This window comes from Embiotoca jacksoni, unplaced genomic scaffold, assembly GCF_022577435.1.
Source record: "Embiotoca jacksoni isolate LCO1_2020_lvr unplaced genomic scaffold, fEmbJac1.0.p SCAF_1, whole genome shotgun sequence".
Classification (NCBI taxonomy): Eukaryota; Metazoa; Chordata; class Actinopteri; family Embiotocidae; genus Embiotoca; species Embiotoca jacksoni.
In genome coordinates this window covers 20,680,883-20,701,413 of record NW_027185229.1, presented here as the reverse complement: position 1 = coordinate 20,701,413, position 20,531 = coordinate 20,680,883, and the positions used below count along the sequence as shown (strand labels likewise).

General features: G+C 40.9%; 2 protein-coding genes across 2 annotated transcripts in view; one reads left to right on the top strand and one right to left on the bottom strand.

Annotated features, from left to right (window-relative positions):
- Nucleotides 1-558: 558 nt before the first annotated feature.
- Nucleotides 559-15,715, bottom strand: dctn2 (dynactin 2 (p50)). Its single transcript, XM_069146933.1, has 14 exons — nucleotides 15,507-15,715; nucleotides 15,123-15,191; nucleotides 11,662-11,758; nucleotides 10,646-10,707; nucleotides 10,302-10,400; nucleotides 8,712-8,872; nucleotides 7,274-7,427; nucleotides 6,904-6,969; nucleotides 6,659-6,697; nucleotides 6,344-6,421; nucleotides 4,950-5,021; nucleotides 3,844-3,946; nucleotides 2,600-2,691; nucleotides 559-1,420 (listed from the first exon to the last, which is right to left on the bottom strand). Exons 1-14 carry the CDS (start codon nucleotides 15,540-15,542, stop codon nucleotides 1,334-1,336), a joined length of 1,215 nt encoding a protein of 404 aa, XP_069003034.1. The 5' UTR covers nucleotides 15,543-15,715; the 3' UTR covers nucleotides 559-1,333.
- A 1,803-nt stretch (nucleotides 15,716-17,518) lies between these two features.
- Nucleotides 17,519-20,531, top strand: part of kif5ab (kinesin family member 5A, b) — a 61,529-nt gene continuing 58,516 nt past the window's right edge. The window contains exon 1 of the mRNA XM_069146920.1: nucleotides 17,519-18,023. Within this exon, the coding sequence (XP_069003021.1) occupies nucleotides 17,895-18,023 (129 nt within the window). The 5' untranslated portion in view covers nucleotides 17,519-17,894. The remainder of the gene's footprint in view (nucleotides 18,024-20,531) is intronic.

Genomic DNA, 20,531 nt, shown 5'->3' with positions numbered 1-20,531 from the left:
ACCAGTTGGGGTGAGGTGAGAGCGGAGGGAGAAAAGAACAGCATCGGCAGATTGACAAACGATAAACCTGGGCGGGTTGATGGGGCCGGGAACCGCAGATCAGAAACATGCAGCTCCAGAGATGCCTGCAGTAAAGCACGGGTAGAAAGGGGGAAAAGCACAAACTACAGAAGAGAGAAGACACCAAGTTCAAGACATTTAACTGGGTTGTATAAATTCACAGAGTGAAAAAGAGAGTAAAGGAGAGGAGCTCAGTGCATCATGGGAAGTCCCCGAGCAGCTTAAGCCTGTAGCAGCACAACTAAGGGACGGTTCAGGGTCACAAGACAACCCTAATGAGCTTTATCAAAAAAGAAAGTTTTACGACTCGTCTTAAAAGTAAAGGGCGTCTGCCTCCCAAACCCAGACTGGGAGCTGGTTGCACAATAACAGTTTCCGATGTCATAAAACGTAAATTTCAACCCATACCTGATATGCCAAAATGAAGGCATCTAGGTAAATAATGATCAAAATATATTAAAAGTACATCCTTAGACCATAAAATGAAAGGAGCCAAACTTTTCGCACTTTGTTTTATTGACCAGTTTCCATGACCACAGATGAACAATACAGTGGACTTATAGGCAATGACAAAGCAGATTAAAAGTCTGTCTGTGGCGTCTGGTCTCAGTCATAATAATATAATCACAAGCGACTGAGCGTGAAGAAAACAATAAGGTACACAGGCATATTTACAAGCTTTCCTTCCGTGACATGGCCCCGACACAAACGTGCTCCGGCTACAACAATACAAGACGACAGATCCAGATTTTTACAGTCGACAACATCTTTAAATGTGTCATCGAGCAACCCAACATTACTGTGATCCATTTAATTTGACCAAAGTTTACAGTACAAGTCCTGTAATAGTGTAAAGCTCCAAAAGGCATGGAAGAATTCCTTAAGTTTAATACTAATAATTATAAAAACAATTCCAGTCTAAAACTCAATAAGCTTAACAGGGGGGGGACTGCAATCAGTGGCCTTTATAGAATGGACAAAAGTGTTTTCATTTGATATCAGTTTGATGCAAGAGAAAGGAAGAGAAAAGGAGGGAGGACAAGAACATTTGGTCTCCTTGTTTGTTATTCCGTCTTTTTCAACTTTCATCCAACATTCCACTCAGTGAAAAAAAAAAGGCAGAGGCGGAAGTAGAGCGCAAGAGAGGCGATGGCCAGAAAGGACAGCGTTAACCCCCCCCCAATCACCCCCCCCACCTTCATCTGTGCTCTCAAGTCAACTCCTTATTGTCCATGTTCTACACTCCTGAACCGGTCCAAACTCTGCCACCCGTTTATTTAGAAACCTTCTTCATCCTCTGATCTAGTGCCTCAAAGTTCTCCTCTATAGCAACCAGATTCTCCTTCATCGTCTGCTGGACCTGCCGAGAAGACAACAAAAAAAGAAAAAAGAAGAAAGTTAGGTGAGGAGGAAGACAGAGGGGGTGAGGGTTGGAGGGAAAGTTGTGAACAGGAGAGACTGATGGGATGTGGAGAGAAATGGTAGCAGCATTAGAGGAAGCAGTAAAAGACAACAAGCATAGCAGAAAAGCATAGAAAGAAGCTTGTTACAAATACATGAAAATAATTGATCCACTAACTGATGGACAGAAAACAAGCAATGATTTTTGAATAAAATAACTGGTGAAGTATCTTTTAACAAACCTTCAGTGGTTCAAGCCTCTCAAATATGAGAACAAGACATTTACCTTTTATATTTTAGAGAATACATGATCCAAAAAAATAAATCGGTATCTGTACAATGTTAATCTGTTGTGCATATGTAAGATGAAACACGCCAATAAATGCTGAAAAAGTTATTGACGGCCATCATTAAAAGGGCAACGTTCCTGAAGGCTACTACAAAAACTGCCAGAAATAACTGAAGCACGTCGGTGTCAGATTTAATAACCTTCTCCGCACTCCACTTCTCAGAATAAAATACAAGTCTGAATCAAAATAAAGACCAGGATTTTTCTAACTTCAGGAGATTCAAACTTTCAGCAAACATCAAATACGAAACCTTGAACTGTGAAAGCTCAGGCTGTTCGATTGGCCGAGACCAGAAGAGACTTTACAGAGTGTCTGTCCTCTTAATAGGGAGCTGCACTTTGTTCAATTGCTGCTTTTAGTGATTAAAAGCTGCCATTGCTGCACTCTCAAGTGTATTTGAGGACACTTTCTACACTTATTCATTCCACATACAAAGACTTCATCGCCAAATGGTTGAGTACTTCCAAGTTTTCTTCCCCAACGAAGCCAACATTTTCACTCCTACTGTGAAATACTAATAATATTAGTGTACATCATAATTTAATATGATATTAGTATTACTATTGTACTAATAACAGTTTGAAAATCCCGTCATTTGACAACAGAACGATTAGTTCCTGTAAAATGATCAAAATTGTGTCTATACTTTAAAATCTGTTCGTGTCGACCTTCAAGTATTTTTTTTTACTGCCCACCTCGTGACAACATCAAATCAGTTCCGCACGCCGAGCAGCGTTGCAAATAATTCATGATGCAGCAGTTGTTGAAGAGGGCTGTGAACTTCTTACCTGTGTTAGCAGGGTGTTGTTGTCCTTCAGGGAGTTATTGATCATCTGCTGAGTCGTGTCCAGGTGGGTCAGCAGCTGGCCAAACTGCATGGCTGTGAGACGGAGGGTTGAAGTGATAAAAGGCGGGATTGGAGAGAAAAAGGGAACAAAATTATATATATACTTATATATATATATATATATATATTTATATATACTTATATATATATATTTATTTATATATATATATATACTATATATATAAAAAAGAGTTTAAAACGGCGATGTCTTTGTTCTCAGCTACAGTAGGAGGGCACATGGTCTAACTGGAAATCTAATCTGAAAAGTGATGAGTGCTTGAAAGATGAAATAAAGTATTTTCTTTTATTGGGAAAGAAGGAACAGGAGGAATAAAAAAAAAAGAAAAAAAAAAAGGTGCAGCTAAAGCTTATTGAGCGCAGAACACTTGTTCTGCAGACTGTGACAGATCGGTACAAACAGAGGTTCGATGATAAATGACCTCTTTCAGCTCTCAGAAGTGAATTACCAATACAATCTATTAATGCCAAGGTTCCGCTTTCATGTGCTAAATAATAAAAAGATGATAATGTGATATGTAATATTATGCATCTCCTTCTCCCCAAAGGGGTGTTTAACAGTATTGCAAGATTTAGTCCAATTCTGTTACCATTTTTTTTTTTTTTTTTTGCCCTCTGCTATAATAGAACAGCACGGTTGACGCTAATTCTATTATCCATTTGGATCCAATGTTTGCGTAGTTTTCATCTTTTGTCTCACTGGCAGACGTTTTCATTGGTGAAATCTTTCGCACCGAGCATCGCCACCCGGCACAGATGCTGCCTGATGAAACCTGATCCGGGTTCATACCCCGTTATGTTCCGTGGCAACAGACTACATAGTTTGAATCTTTAATGCCACACCCCCACCCCCCACTAACCTACATACATTCTCTCCTTGAACTCTCATGGGTGTCATTTCAAGGTTCTTCCGCCCTCACGTAAAAGAATAGAACATAAATTATCCAAGTTTTCATTGTTATCATCTTTACTGGGGTGAAATTTGCCCCTACAGCAATAATTAGTACAATATTTGTAATATAAACCCAACACAGTAACTGAGGACAACCATTTGAAATGTTTAAAAAAAAAGTGAACTCCTCCACAAAGTCATCATTTCATGGTTCACGCGTACGTGAACAGACAAGAGTACGTCTCAGACCGCCTTCTTGTAAGTCAACCGGTTACCTTGTTCATGCAGCTCCTTGACAGCGACGAGCCTCTGCACCACCTGAGGTATAGAGGTGGACACGGCATCCCACTTCTGCACCACGTCATACAGCTGCGACACCTGTCAGGCAAAAACGGAGATATCTAATATCCGGAAAAAGCCCTGCAGCGAAATGAGCATGCTGATTTTACGCAGAGGTTTATTGTACTCTAAATGATGTAAATTCGCACAACTCGCTACAGCCAATATACAGTAGTGTCGCTGTAGCTATTGTTCGGTTGATATTTTGAGCTGTGGGGTGACGTTGACGTCTGTGGTCGGACTTTACTCCACACTGCTGCGATAGTGGATGGTAGATGTGCCGCTCACAAAGCCCGAGGTTCAAACTTTATTGCTTTCACTCGGTCTACAAACCGGACAGACTGGAGAGGACCGCTTTCGAATCATGGTGACGGCCCCGGTGGTATTTTATGGCTCGTGACATCAGTTATGCTGCGTTCAGGTAAATTGTTTTATACAATGTCATATTAAATCACGCTTGTGCAGTTTCCTTCTTCTTTTTAAAGTAACGACGGTCGGATCGCATTTTAACTAAAACATTACTAAAACGGTTTGTAAAAAAAAAAAAAGGACCACTCGCAACAATGATAGAATTAAAATGACCTGCGATGCCTATTAAATGTGTGTAAAAACTGATAAAAAAGAAAAGAAAAAAAAAAAGACGCGGGTTTTAAAACGGTTAAAAATGTACCAGTTATTTGCAAAGTCAGCGCTTAATTCAGATTGAACATACTGCAAGTACTCCTCTTCATTGTGCCTGCCAGACTGATTCATGGAAGTGTTCAAATAAAACACTTTTTCACGTAGAGTGAACACGCAAGACAATTTATTCTGTGAAGTGACAAAATGAATGGAAACTGAAAAAAACCCACAAAAAAAACATGTCAGCTCTCAGATGTCTGCTGGGAGAGTCTTCCATTCAAAGTGCTTTGAAAACAGATGAATCACAGTTGGACCGTGTGTGAGCGCGCAAGTTGCGAGTTTCCATTTACAGAATATAAAATGTATCCGAGATCATTACTGCATTTATTTTTGCACTGATGGATGTGCAGGAATTACTAACCTTGTTTTGTGTTTCAGCGTCCTCAATCGCTGTCTTGTGTTTAGCAATCTCATTCATCTTCCCGAGGACACTCTGGAAGGGAGAGAACACAAGCATTAGAAAGTCATTTATTCTAATTATGCGTGAGGTACCATTTAAAAGGCAATAAAAAAAATAAAAAAAAGGGACTGTTTCTACACTTCAGAGAAGCCAACCGTATGGAAAAATTGCATATTTCAGAGGCTAAGAAATATATAAGCACGATGCCATAGTAGCCTAACGTTCAAAAGGTCTTCACACAATCGGTGCATTTTTTTTCTTCCCACACGGTTAATTTGCATATCGACATACGTTTTACACAGAACATGAACGTAGTTGCTTGTAAGCAGGCAACGATCAGGTTTGTCTAATGTACCAAAATCTGCTCCTTTTGCTGAGCGAGGAGGAGCAGCATGAGATCATCTTCACTGGATGATGTTAAATCCTTCCATTTTTTCTGATGAAATAAGCCAATGTAGTCAAATATATTGTTCTTTTGAACAACTGTTGCAATTTTGCATCGACGCCAGCGTGAATCGATTTCATTTTCATGTCATTTATTGGTCACGCCCCTGGTGTGTAAAGGCCATCGAGCAAATACAACGTAACCGCGAAGTCCACAGTTTGACTCGCAGCTGGCCAGACCTTTGCTGCACCTCATTCCCTCATCTCTCTTCCAGTGTTATCTGTCTGCCGGGCAGATGTTTTTTTCCAAAAATATTTTCTTAAAAAGAAGAGAATTATCAGTATTTCACCAACTCCGAGCTCTCTTTCAACATTTCAGGGTTGTGGGTTGTTGCAGTTCAGAGCGGTCAAATGCCTCACCTGCTACCGCTGTGATTTACTGTCACTACCTTATTAAAAGCTGCGGTTCACATTTAAAAATCTGAATTTACATTTGGATTTACCTTTTGATTCTATTTAGTGAGCCAGCCAAAGTAAATACACATATATATACAAGAGGAAAGGAGAAGGAGAACTTGTAAAAAAACCAAAGTTGTGAGTCTTGTTTTTGTTTTGTTTTTTCAAACTTTTGTTAGATAGACGTGATGCAAAGCTAGCCGTCAGCCCGCTTGGTCGGCTCGTCCCGAACAATCTCTATAATGAGCAAGGCATATAGCACCATTCATACACCAGGCAATTCAAAATGATTTACGGGCATAGAAACCCATTAAAAAAAAAAAAAAAATGAAGACTACATTTAAAGACAGATTAAAACAAGAAAAACAAGGCAGTTCAGTGTAGAACTGTCTGGTGGAGAGTTGCACACGAAAGGCTTTCAAATCAGAACGTAATCAAAAATGCAACTGACTGTTGTGTTCATGTGAAACAGTTTCCTCCCCCTCACGATCACGTGCTGTGTAGGGACTAGTCACCTGCAGTCTTGCCTCCACTTGATCCAGAGTAGCAGAGTCCAGAGCGCTGACCCTCGCCTGCAGGAGCTCGATGGTGTCCTGATACAAAGAAACGCACAAAGTTATACACGACACTTGCATTCAGGACTTGGTGTTCTTTCTCCGACTACTGGCACCGCCACCACAACAACAACAAACAAACAAACAAACAAACTCGGAGGAACTGGTGTCATCTTTGAAGCATGACCCAGTTCTCTGGCTGCACATCACAGAGTTACGAATGCACAGACAAACTCCACACAGAGCGTGCTATAAACACAGCGGTCGACTTCTCACCATCAGACTGGCTCCTTGAACGCCGGCACTCAGAGGTCCCTACAAAGTCAAGACAATGAATACAAAAATGAAGCCACCCCCGTAATTTACATAAACCAAGTGGGAGATTTTATTTCAATTTCACTTTGCGGATGGTTGCAAATCAACAGAGGCATGGAAATTCTGCTGGTGTGAGTCTGAATGTGAGAGAAAAGCATTAGAGAGGATGTTTGTGTGTAAATGTGTGTGCGTGACTCGGCGTGTACCTGCTTGTCTGATCCTGAGCCAACAGCTATCTCCAGCTCAGCTAGACGCTTCTCCAATTCCGCCATCTACAGGGACAGAAACAAGGCAACACATGGCTGGCAGTGACAACAGCATCCCACCAGACGCACACAAATGCCCACGCACACACAAATACACACAAATGCCCACACACACACACGCACAAACGCCCACGCACACACCTTCCTCTATTTTCCTGTTTGTTGCCATCAAATATTCTGACAATCCTCTCACGAGAATGAAAACAAAGCACGTCGAGGAGCTCGTTCGGATTAAACACTTGATCATTTTGTGCGTTCGTTCGTCCCAGACACTTGACCCTGCCGTCTCCTCCTCCCTTCTCCACTTTACCTTGGCAGACTCATTGAATTTTTCCTGCTCTGGTCTGCTGTGTAGCTCGTAGAGTACCACTCCATCTGGGCCCTTGGTCGATGCCGTCGGCTTGCCGTCTTCCGCGGCGCCGCCACGGCCGCCCTTGGCCACTTCCAGCTGGGTGAGCAGACGCCTGCGGGAAGGAAGGAAAGCAAGACACAAAAGGATTACATATTCAATGTTGTTAGAAGCCCCATGTGCTGCTATGTCTGTGTGATCCCCCTCCTCTTCCTTGCTTCCGATCTTTTCAGGCTCTTTTGTAAACTGCAAGCTTAGGCTTCACTCTTTTTCTTTTCCTCACAATTTTCCTCACTTTCTTCCCTTTCTCTCATTTATGTCACAGCTTCTTTTTCTCTCCTGCTCAGCTGAGGTCTGACAGGTTTCCAAGCTCGCACGGTCTTCTCTCACCTCCAGTTTTTATTGCCCTTTCACAGACATCGGTCAGTCAGTTGTGGTGCTTTCCAGGTGCTGCCACATTGAGATAGGCAACATTTATGTGGGCATTTGACACCAGCTGTACTGCCTTTCGCTTCCTACTCTGTCGCCATATATCTGGGTTGTAGTCTCAAACTCAGTGAGATGAATTCCATCGATTTTCTCTCTGAAAGTCTCTTGCTGACTCAAGTTTTTTTTTCAAACTATCCTTTTTCTTTCCATTTCTCTGCTGCCCACTCGGCCATCACTCTGGGAGCAGCTAATAGGTTGTTGTGGAAAGCAACGCTTCTGTGCCGAGAGGTACAGTGTGCAGAGGAATTCAATGCAAATTTATATGGGCTCATCAAACAGTATCTTAAATACACTAATGACGTCCCTTTTTTTTGTAGGTCGTCACTTACTGCATTTACAACAATCAAAACTATTTTCTAATGTGAATGGCCTTTAATATTGTTCTCAGTTTGATTTAGAAAAAAAAATTCAGGTCTGGGGAGGACGATGACTGCGGCGATCGGAGAATGCGATTGCTCAAATTATTGTTGGTTCCATGTTATGAGTGCAAAGGCTCATGGGACAGTTCATGTTTGCTAGGATAGGTGTCACCGTTGCCTACTTTTACATTCTGCATTGACAGAACAGACAGGTTTCTTTCACAGCTACCCCGACCGACAAAAGAGTGCACTTCAATGCATTTGTGATATATTTATGAAACGCTTGCCTCTTTGATTATAACTATATAACAATCTTCTGTATTGAAATATGGGTCAAATCTCACTAACGACATTACAGCCTAATCATAACGCGCGAGGTATTCGTCTTAACCAATAAGCAACTTGAATTTGTTGTGCCTTGATGTTCTGGTTTGACCCTTGATGCGCCTTCGCCCCAAAACGTTTTGAAAACCTCTGGTGTAAACTCCCAGATTCCAGATGTTTGTCCTCTTACTTGCTTCATAGTCCCCCCCCCCCCCCCCCAGACTCACCTTGCCAAAGCTCCATCTGGGTCAGCCAGGTTAATGTGTGCCTGTGGTCCCAGCAGTGAGTCGAGGTGGGCAGAAACCAGCTGCTCTTTGAGCTTGGCTGCCTGCTGGGCGAGTACCACCGGGGTGAGGCGCTCCTCTGCGTTACTTTCCTTTGTAGCGGTCTGGAAGCAGAGCGACACAAAAGTATTTAAGTAACTGCTGTCTGCACAGCATCGTTTCAAACAGCAGGATTAAAAGTCTGTCAGGACCAGCCAGCTCTGTTGTTCTCAGACAACATGTGTCGAATGCCAGACAACAATGTGGAAAACATAATATGTGCATACATTCCTGCACTAGATATGTGAACAGTAGCATTTAGGGAATATTATTTCTGGATCAGCTACTAACTGCATGGAGATCTACAAGTGGCCAAGTAACCAATCAAAATACAGGAATTAAACCAGGGGCCTTAAACTTCTTTGTTCAGTTTTGTTTGGACAACAAAATAATCTGAAACAATGTAAATCAAATTCAAGTTCCTATCTACAGTTTTTGGGTGCTTTCTTTGATGACGTTTTTTTCTGGAGCCACATTTCCTGAAGATATTACAAAATTATGACAAAGTGATTATAATTCATGATATAAACATCTACAATTATGAGAGTAAGACCCAAGTAGAAACAAAGCAGAATATTCCTTAAACATTCACAATAGCAGAGTTCATTTCATGACCTAATATTCTACTGTCGTCAGATCCAATTTTGCACACAGTCAGATTTTTGGTGTGAAATGATATTCTGGCATAATATGATTGCACTAATCCATTATTCCACAATTAATCTGTTCCCTGTCAAAGTCAATGTTCTCGCCCCAGCATGCAAAATTTGACTCTTTCATTTGGTCCATTTCCCCTGATGGATGACCACATATTACTTGGAGAATGTAAATTGCTCCAAGGAGTTATTTTATAACATAAAATTTACAGACTGTAGCAGAGAACCCGTTTGAACCACCCACAGCCAGGCTGCATATATTCTGCCAGCCTGACCTGCATGAGCTCAAACAGAAGTATTCTGTCACAAACAACCAGCAGATCACATCTCGAGTTTGAATTCGGTTTTGGTTGTGTAGCGTAGTAGACCCTGCAGTGTGTGTGCGCAGCCAAGTTAATGACATGCAAAGTTTAATTAGTGTCCTCGTTCAAGGGTCTTTGTTAGTCTGAAAAGAAATCCCATTAATTTTAATCAAAACTTTTTTTTTCCAGTGTGAACTTAAAGCTTCAGTGCACGCACCGCGCTGCACTTTGGATCGCATTCTCAGGTCTCTGGTGCAACTGTGTGAACCGAGCATAAATATTTCACCAGTGAAACTGTTCCAACCAAAAGGTTGAACTCCTCTTAATAAATACATGATTACATGGTCTTTGAGTGAAGTGGGGGAGGGTCCCATAGGGGGGGGGCTATTGAATTTATGTGCAGGCATCAAGATAAAGGCTGCCCAACAGGAGAATTCCATCCCTTGCAGACTCTTTTGGTAAAAGAGGAAGTGTGTGTGTGTGTGTGTGTGTGTGTGTGTGTGTGTGTGTGCGCATGTGTAATGCTGGCAGTCCACCTGGATGGCGTCCACCTCCTGAGTGAGCTCCTGGATCTCGTTCACCAGGCGCTGATACTTCTGCTGGGGCGTCTCCTTCACTCCGCAGCCTTCTCCCAGCTAAACAAAGAAAAGATGAGAGAGCAGAGAAATGGTATGAATATTACACAACAGCAAAGTGGGTCTAGTACAGGAAGAGCAGCCCTGGGACAAACGATCATACAACACCACCATCTCAGATTTATCAGAAAACACTACATACTGTAGTGAGTGAAATAAAAATAATAATGTTGGATCAAAGTGGCTCACCTTCTGAAAGAATAAAAAGTAAAGTGATGGATTTCTGCTGAACAGAATGTACTCACAATTTCAAAATCTCCCGACTCGTAGCCCACCCTTCTGCTCTTACTGATTCTGTCTGAGAAGTCTGTGAAAAAGAGACAAATGCTTTGTAAGAGAAAGTGAGAATCGGACGATAAAAGCTGACTGATGTTGGCATGAATACCAATCTAGGTTGTTACAGCAATAACAAAAGGGAATTGAATATTTCAAGTCGGATTTTTTTTTTTTTTTTTAATGCTCTGGATTTATGGTCACTTCCATTTCTCTTTAAAAAAAAAAAAAATTCACTAGAAAACAGTAAACATTTTTTGTAAAAACCATTAAAAAAAAAAAGAACTACAAAAACAAGGTCAGATACCAAACTGATGAAGGGAAGGCAGCAAAAATTGCATTGTGAGAACATGATAAAAGGCAGCATTGTGTGATGTGTTTAATTTTGATGACCTTTTCCAATCTTTGCAATAATTTAATTCATATTCAGTGCTCCAATGAACTGACTGTTGATACCTATTTAAAAAAAAAAAAAAAAATACCTGTATGATATGTACCCTAAGATGCAGGTGAAAAGTTATGGCTGTCAATATTGTACAGAATATTTTTGTGACCGTCCATAAATATCACGTTAACGAGTTAGTCAGTCTCTCAATATTTTCAGACTCCCCCAAACTGAAAGCCACAAGTTTGTTCGTTCCTACTGAAGACATTAAAAGTGGGTCAACAAATATATAATAAAATAAAATAAATGTTGTAGTTTCTCGACAACTTTACTCAGACAGTAGGAAAAGGTGCATCTGATAGACTTTTTTTTTTTTTTTTTACCATTCGCAGATTTGCACCACAGTGAGCAACGTGATGTGGAAAACAATGGAGCTCAATGGCACAGAAAAATAAGCATCATAAGTGTTTAGTTCAACAGTACTTACTGGGATTAATTCCTTGTTGGTTCTGAGGCCAGAAAAACACACAGAATACCACCCAACATAGTATCGTTTTAGTTAAAAAGTTATAAAAAGCGGTTTATCATCCACTATAAACTGACCGAGTCCCTTGGTGGTGACATGCTTGTCTTTGAACTTGTCATAGGCTGCATTGGGGTTAACCACAATCCTCTCCACGCTGTCACTGCAAAGCTCCTCCTGTCATTCAAACACCAGAAAAAAAAAAAAGTCAGATAAACAACAATCATACAGTGCATGTACAAAGACTTAAAAGTGAGCCTCAGCTAACTGAACCAGCGAATCAGAAGTCTCGAGGCCCAGGGAACACTTGACAGGAAAACATATGCTTGATCACTGCCCCAAAATATAATTTACAAAGAGACTGGATTAAGTGTATTATGTTTTACGCTCAGAAATCAAAAGCCTTTGTATAAATGAATAAGAAAAATCTTCACATCCATCATTTTCGGTCATTTTTGGAAGAACCAGATTATTTCAACATAATTTAGAGTTGCAGGCAGGAGACCAACATGCAAAATGAAATATGTCACAACCATAGTTTTACCCAAGATTGATTGTAGAATCTTAGGACCATTTTTCAAAAGGTTTAACTGTGATACAAATAATTTGCTTTCAATGTGCTACATGTCTACTATGGTAAGAAAGTGTTACATGAGTGAAAAAAGGCAAAATCACAGCTAAACAATTTACTTTTCTAAATGACAGCTCTTTGATTAGTGATTCCAGGGAGCACAGAATAACATGGATCATTTGATCAGGACTTTCTAGTGATCAATTCTGATGTGTTATGGATAGGATTAAAACACCACTGACACATACAGATGGATGACATGAGCGAGCACACACACAGATTTGGATAAAAACCGCACACAAAACACGAGACGGTTACACAGATGTCATGAGGAGGAAGAGGAGGAGGAGGAGGAAGAGGAGGAGAGTTAGTCAGGCTCTTACCAGCTCCTTGGGTTTCCAAAGAGAGTTAGAGAAAATAACAGAAGAGCAGAGGGAGAGAAAAAAAAGTAGGGGGGGAGGAGGGGGGGGGGGGAGAGAGAGAGAGAGAGAGAGACAACACAGATTAATGTGGTTATCACATGCCATGCACACAACAGGAACAGTTGGCCAGGGTTGGGGAGAGATAAGAAAGACAGCAGTGTTCTGAGAGTTAAAACCCTGGAGACACTTTGGTCACTTTGGACAGCTTCTGATGTCTCCAATTCTTTCTTTCTTCCCCCTATTCAGGGTGGTAAGATGCTCCGTTAACACCACCATGTTACTTTCTCTTTTCATACCATACTGTAGTTTATTAAAAAAAAAGGAGATTGGTTTCTTAAAAAAGAAACCAATCTGTGAGTTAGAGTGAAGGGTAACGGGTGGTTTAAGGGTGTCTAAAAGAAGTCAGAAAACCCTAAACTGCATTCTGTCACAGAAACAGTTTTTGATCAGAAGATCATTCAGTTGGAGTGAGTTTCTTTTTAGTAACATGCAGTTCATCCTAAATGCTAAACTGAACTGAAGCAGTTGATGACATATATCCAAGTTCAAGCCCCTGTACATTGTGTGATTTTGGACTTTTCCAGATAAACATATATACAATATATGTGATCATCATTCCAAGATGGTGGACTTTGCACTGCTAGATACCATATTGTATCATTAACGATAATACTGGCATAATTTTCAATAAGATACAAATATTCATATTGTGATAATGTCAAAATTTCACTTTTGCAAAGCAAAAAAATAGCATGGCTTAAAGTGGCTCCACTGTGGAGGAGTTTGTTCCAAAAGGCGAGTGACTACAAAGCTTCGTCCGCAGCTCGCTGTGACTGAATAAATGTAACAGCAGAATCTTATGACACTGACAAAGATGAAAACTATCATCTCGTTGTCAATCAGTCCCATCACTCACCCATTAAGTCAGTATTAGTGTAGACACCAATCTGTGGCATCCCTACATTAAATGATGTCGAATAAACGGGCCAGCGCAACAAATAAAGTAAGAGGCATACTAAAAAAAAAAAAAGGGGGGGAGGCAAAACAAAAAAGGAAGTAGAAACAGGCAACAAAAGATATCTTGTGGTACATGTGTACCAGCGCCACGGCCAGACCTGAATTTTTGTCTGGCGGCATGTACATTTTTTACAACATAACACAATGATTCACCAGGTATTCATCAAACCATCTCAAAGTTGATCATTTATAGTCCATTGCAGATTGTGACTAAGATTTGTTTTGATATTGTAACCACCATGATTAGTGACATGCAATGAACCTGAAAGAAGTTATCACACAGTGTAAAGAGGCTTTTAAAAGTCCCGTTAGTAAGAATAGCGTGGTTAGCCAAGAAGCAATTGTTAGAACATGACGACAACAGGTTAAGGGAAATCTCCAGAACAAACAGACAAACACTTTTCTTTCTCCTGTCAGTGCCTCACTCACACAGATGCGCACTTGAGCCTTGACTGCTTTGTCAAAGCATGCCCGAGTGAAATAGTGAATCAGTGCTGCTAAAGACCCATCAACATTATGATGCCCTTGAAAAGTTTAAATGAGCAACTCAAAATAGGAGGGAAGGAATCAATTCTCAGCACTTCAAAACAATCAAAAGATGATGAATTACAGAGCACAAAAAGTGTCACGCCATTGATCCATTTCTCATTTCATCCCAATCAATAGGGGTAGAAAAAGTGGATGAGATTATAAAAAAAAAAAAAAAAAAAAACATGCATGAAGCTCACAGAGAAAAATGGAGCCAGTCTTACTTGTACAAACTATGGTCCCAGGAGGGTTTGGGGAAGAGTCAAAACATGGGAATGGGAAGGATGAATGTGGAAACACGGGAGGGAAAATGCCAATTAGGATTCACTCAGCGGGTCGGTCAAGAGCCCAGACATGTTTCAAAAGCAAAGTCAGATCAGCATCACCTGCTTACAAAGCGCTTTACCAGCTAAGCACTGTTAAAAACACTGAACCCTTGCAACAGCTGAGAGGAGACACATTTCTAAAAGTCACAAGACTATCACGATGACATGAAAATACACAGTATAGTTTGTTCTCCTCAAGTCTTGTCCAAAGCACTATTCACAGTCTTTGGATACGACAAAGATATTTTGGTCTACGTGTCCCTTATTTCTCTCCATGTATAAATAAGCAGATATGAAATCTGTGGCCACGACAGCTCCACTTTCAGCTTTGTTTTGTATTTATGGGAGACAGTGCATTTGTGAAAATGTTCAGGTTTAAGTCAAATAACTGCCACAGTACCGAAATACCTCCAGAAACCCGGTAAAAACCTTGTGAGGGGACAACAAAATATATTTAAAACTGAAGTGCTTGGAGACAAGAGCCGTGCTTCGTAATGAACCGAGGTGAAAGAAAAAAGTAATCCACGTGTTTTCATAGCGAGGCGGGTATATTTCACGCTGATAAACATGATGACGTCACTTCTCTGAGCGTTAAAATTCGGTGTAAACATTTTTTTGTTGTTGTTGTTAGCTGGTTAGCTTTACATGCGGCGGAGTTATCCAACAGTGACACTTACCGACTCGAACTGAGCCTGGTCGTCTTCTGGGAGGTCACCGGTCTCGTACACGTCCGGCTCGTTGAATGCCTGGTAAAACAATCAGGTAATAAAAAAATAGATAAGTTAGCCTGTTTACCGACGCCAGCCCGGCCAACGCCCCGGCCCATTCAACAACACGAATTGAGCTAACGGCTATTACAACAACACGCTGCATTAGCTGAACAAGTTATCAGCTAAGATTTATAAAAAAAAAAAAAAAAAAAAAAAACAATCATCAGCGAGAGTCGTAAACAAATAATTAAACAACACGCAAGACAACGGAGACCACGGCAGCGATGCTAGCTGACTTAGCACCGCCACATAGCAGCCGAGCTGTCTGCCCGCTAGCCGTTAGCCACTTACGATTCCCGGCAGGTTTGCGTATTTGGGATCAGCCATTGTCAGCGGCAAGCAAAACACGAGACCAAACAAAAATCACGACAGAGTCTACCGACAGTCCTCAAAAACGTGTAAAGTATCGACGAGCCCGGGCCGGATTGTGATAAAAGCTAGCGATGGATGAGCCAGCAAGTCTCTCAGCCGGTGGCGCTTTGCAGCCTTGATGTGGTTACTCGTTTGATTTGACTTTCCGCAGGCACAGGCGGACGGGCGGTGCTGTGTTTGCTATATCAATAGGGGGGGGAGAGGGTTTGACGGCCTACCAAGAGAACAAAACAAACGGCCCTAAAACAGGGAACGCCGTTGCGCATGCGTTGCTTTTATCCAATAAGATTTAACGGTTCATTTCGGTCGAATAGTGTTTAATAGGCGACGTTTTCCCACCAAATACAGTATTTGCTGGCTCACTTTATTAATTTTTTTTCTTCAGTAACCATTTTGCACAACCATCGACATTATTTTGTATTTATTCACACAAATATCATGGTTGAATTGTGACAGAGTCGTCACATGATGGCGCTGAAGGTACGAGCAAACTACGTAATCAATGGGCCAAAGATCTTTGATTAAGAAGATACTCTACTCCGCCGGAAAAAAAATAAAAAATAAAAAAAATAAAGGGTCTCAATTGTCCAAAGCGATTGGCAATTATTCGAGTAAATACAGAAATCAGTATTATATTTTTCAGTTCGGCTACTTTTTATTTATCAGGGTGGCAAATAAGGCTAAATTTATAATCTTCATCTTGTATCATGTTGTCAGGTGGAGATTGCATAAGGAGAAAATAGCGATTTAGGAGAGAAAGTGAGTTCTCCCAGACTCTTGGAACAACATAGCTTCAAAGTACCTTGAAAAAGGTGTGCACTAGTAGGATACCTAAGGTGATCACATCTGGCCTAGCTGCGCAGACTGCGGCTCACAACGTCACACTAAATATTGGTTGGATTTAGGTGTTTTCTATTACTACACTTTATATAAAGTTAACTGATAAATTCAAATCTATCATTTGTTTAACGTATCCCCATTTTGTTTTTAGTGCCTAAAGACCTTTGCTCAAAAATGCACAAGATACACATTTTATATTATTTATAGAAGCTGTTTATGCCATTTTGTGCAAAATGTCATTGAACAGCTGTTCCAGTTTTTGAATGGTTGAAGCAGTGTTATAAGACATAACTTAACTCTGCTGGTTTATAGCCTACATGAAGATCTTGTTTAGCCTACTTGTCATGAGGGGTGATTAGCTTGTGAAAACAGGTGTATAATATCTCCTCTCATTATCCTGTCTGGGTTGGTTTTGGGTTTTGCCGATTCTGCAATTGCATAACGAAAAGACTGTGTTACACTCTGGGCTCGGAGTTTTGGAGGTGGGTGTTTACTGAGCAGAGTGGGTCTGATGAGAGACACAGGTGCACTGTGGAAAGTACATCTTTGAAGCTTGGCCTATACAAGTGATGAAAGGTGAGGATACCTTCGACGTTGACCCTTCTTTTAGTAATGTGTGTTGCAGGGTTGTTATTTTAACTTGCAGTGTTCCAACATTGGAAAGTCCCTTTAAATCTCTAAGGGGGAAATTACAAAGCATTTGATTCCCACATGACCGCCCACGCCTGCAAAACAGCTTTGCCATGACGACCAGTCTGGTACAGATGTGAAAAACAGGGATGCCACCCTGTCAAAACTACTGACTCTAGAAAACGCTATATACACACACCAGATGCTAAAATGGCCTGTTTTCGGCTGTCGTGTGTAGTGTGCTGCACCTAAAATTTGTCGAATGGTTAAAAGTGAACATTTGACAACTTTTCTGACAGATAAGTCTAAATAAAAGGCCGAGATGGCACTCATCTCTCTGCTCCTCGGTCCCTGTGCTCACTGATGCTGATGAGAGAGGATTTGAGTCGCTAACACTTTACCACGCCCCGCCCCCAGTGAGAGAGCAGGGATGACAGTGGTGCTGGGCATGCTTCAGAGAAGCCCGCAGTTTATCCAGAACGGACCGGACCACTTTGGACTCTACTCCACATTTACAACTCTCCATCTGCTCTCCGCCGCTCTGCTACGCCTGAGTTTGATTTGAGGGCGCTTTAGGACAAGAAACACTCTCAAACTGCTCCTTTTTTTTTTTTTTTGTTTCAATTTATATCTCTTCAATGATTTTGGATCCCAAAACTCGTAGTTATCAATTCTTCCAAATGCTTCGCCAGCCAGTCTCGCTTTGCATGTGGGTATAGCCGGTGGTTTCAGTCTGCGTCCAGGTTCTTCAGGAGAAAAGGTTGCACGGGAAATATTTTTACTATTATATTTTAGAAATTATTTTCTGGAAGAGCATCCACTATTGTTTCTTCAACAATGGCTGATGCGAACGCTGAATGCAATATAAAGGTGTTGTGTCGATTTCGTCCACTGAACCGGTCCGAAATTACCCGCGGAGATAAGTTCATCCCAATATTTCAAGGAGAAGACACTGTCATCCTCGGGGTAAGTTATTTCTAACGATCCCTTCCCTTTTGCCAACATCTCCATGCAGTCGATGAACGCTAGGGGTTAAACTTATCATCTTTCACACGCATCAGATGCTGGCCAGACTCACGCTTAAAGGCTCCTGACAGGGATCAAACTAAGTATAGCCTCCTATCAATACTATCGATATTGCGATTAGCATGATGCTTCATTCACATGTGTGCTGCTGCTATTTAAAGGGCAACAGGGCTTCTGTCATTAGGTTAACCCTTACAGAAAAAAAACCGGATCAAAATGATGAACAGTCAGGTTTTAGATGATTTACCAGAAACATCTCTTTATTTTTACAATTCCGTCAAAGAACAATAAAGAAAAAAAAAAAATCATCAGTTTCTAAAAAAAAAATGCAACTGGACCCCACCTTTGTGATCCTGCACAGGTTCATTATTTTCTCCTTTTTTAGTATTGATCTGCTGGGTTTTGATGTATTCTTGTCTCAGAGGATTATGCAGAATTGATTGATCTCCATGTTGATCTTGCAGTCACCCTTTACTGCACCAGTGAATTATCAGGTGGTGCATATCTAATGAGAGTCATAATTGTGCTCTTTCTTTATGTTCAGTAAATGGATTTTGGCTTTGTCTCAATACAAACTGAAGAAGCTGATGATTATTGTCACTGCTTTGGGGGCATGAATGAAAATAAATCTAGCTATGAAATGTTGAAATCAGTCTGATGGATACTCAGGCTGAGGTTAACAGTGAGATTGTGATCCCTTCGATGACATTTTAGCAAAATTACTTGCATGCAGGAGGAAGATTAGAGTGGTCTAAATGCAAATACTGTTGGTGTTTAGATATAAAGCACAAGGCCAAGGATAACACACACACATGCACACACTCATACATGTATAAACACAGCAGTATGTATGCAGAAATGGATATTCATGCATATAACAAAACAATTATATATGAACATATATACATTAATTTCCCACCCATAACAGAGCTGCTGCTTTCCACCAGAATGCACACACACACACACACACACACACACACACACACACACACACACACACACACACACACACACACACAGGGACAAAGAGGGAGAGAGAGAGAAATCCACACCCATTTTGCCTAAAGGGTTGACTTCAAGTGATGAAGACAGTACAAAATCCCTATTGGCTTACTCTGTTCTGTGTGTGTGTGTGTCTCTCTCTCTCTCTCTCACTCTCACTCTCACACACACACACACACACACACACACACACACACACACACACACACACACACACACGCATTAAAATTAGACAGCTTTATTGAGGTAGCTATCCCTGCTTGACCATCTTGCATTTCTCAGTTGTACAGCAGCAGGGTGTCTCCAACAGACTGAATGTTCATTATCACATTATTTTCGGTGCTTTTGAGAATGACAGCTTGGTATTACAACAGCTTGAAATCATTCATCATTCCAGCATCAAGCCTGGCAACTGTAATTACACGTATTCTGGTTGAGTTGGAAGACAGAGAAAATTAAATAGCTGCTCGTTCTCACAGGCGATGAAGTTATTTTAAAGTACGGCATTTTGGTTATAAATTTTGCAGAAGATGTTGAATCACTTCATTAAATTATTTATTTGATGCCACTGCTTGTGTTCCATGCAGATTATAATGTGTCAAACAGAAGAAATGCATACTTCCTATTAGCCCGCAGATGATGAAGTTTGAAACAGTTTTTGCGGAAATGAAGTAAAATCATATTAAGGGAAGTGTGATCTGCCACTGTGAGAGGAATCTGCTGTTGTTTCCTATCAGTATTTGCAGCAGCAGGAGCCTTCAGAACTGATAATGCATGGAAACAGAAGCAGTTTGTTCTCTACTTGTATTTAAAGTCATTTCATGTACCCACCGCCCCTCAGTTTCCCTCTGTTCAGATGAATGTAAGTGCAAAAGCATATGTGCAGTTTCCATCTTTGTGAATTACTTCAAAGGCATGTAAATTTGTGTTTATTTCTTTTAGGCGTGCAAATGTATTTCGTGTGTGTGTTTTCCTTCTGTGGCATTTCTCATGTATCTCTGGAATTCTCTTGAAGACAGTTGGAAGTTGAAATGCTGCGGCCGTCAGATTGGATCAGGATTTAAAATATCTGGTGGGAAGGCAAACAAGACCCGCTGCAAGGACCGTGTAGTGACAACTAAGCACTAACATTTTGGTGGTTGATAAAAAACAATGTGCATCGGGGCAATGCTGATGGCCCTACTCCCTCCAGAACTTGTAACTGACAGAGGCAATGATTGGAGTTGTTGAGTGATGGTTTGGCTGCACTGTGGTGGCAGGCAGGAGGAGACTTGGAGAGATTAAAGATCAGAGAAGGTTGTGAGTGGGTACGTTCTGAATTGATGACAGAACATCTCTGGGGCTGCTATACATTTGGAAGTAGTGAAATATGACTGCATGTGCAAAAACACTACACAAAACCACAAACAAACAATAACTACTGGATCATTGTTCAGTTTTAATGAT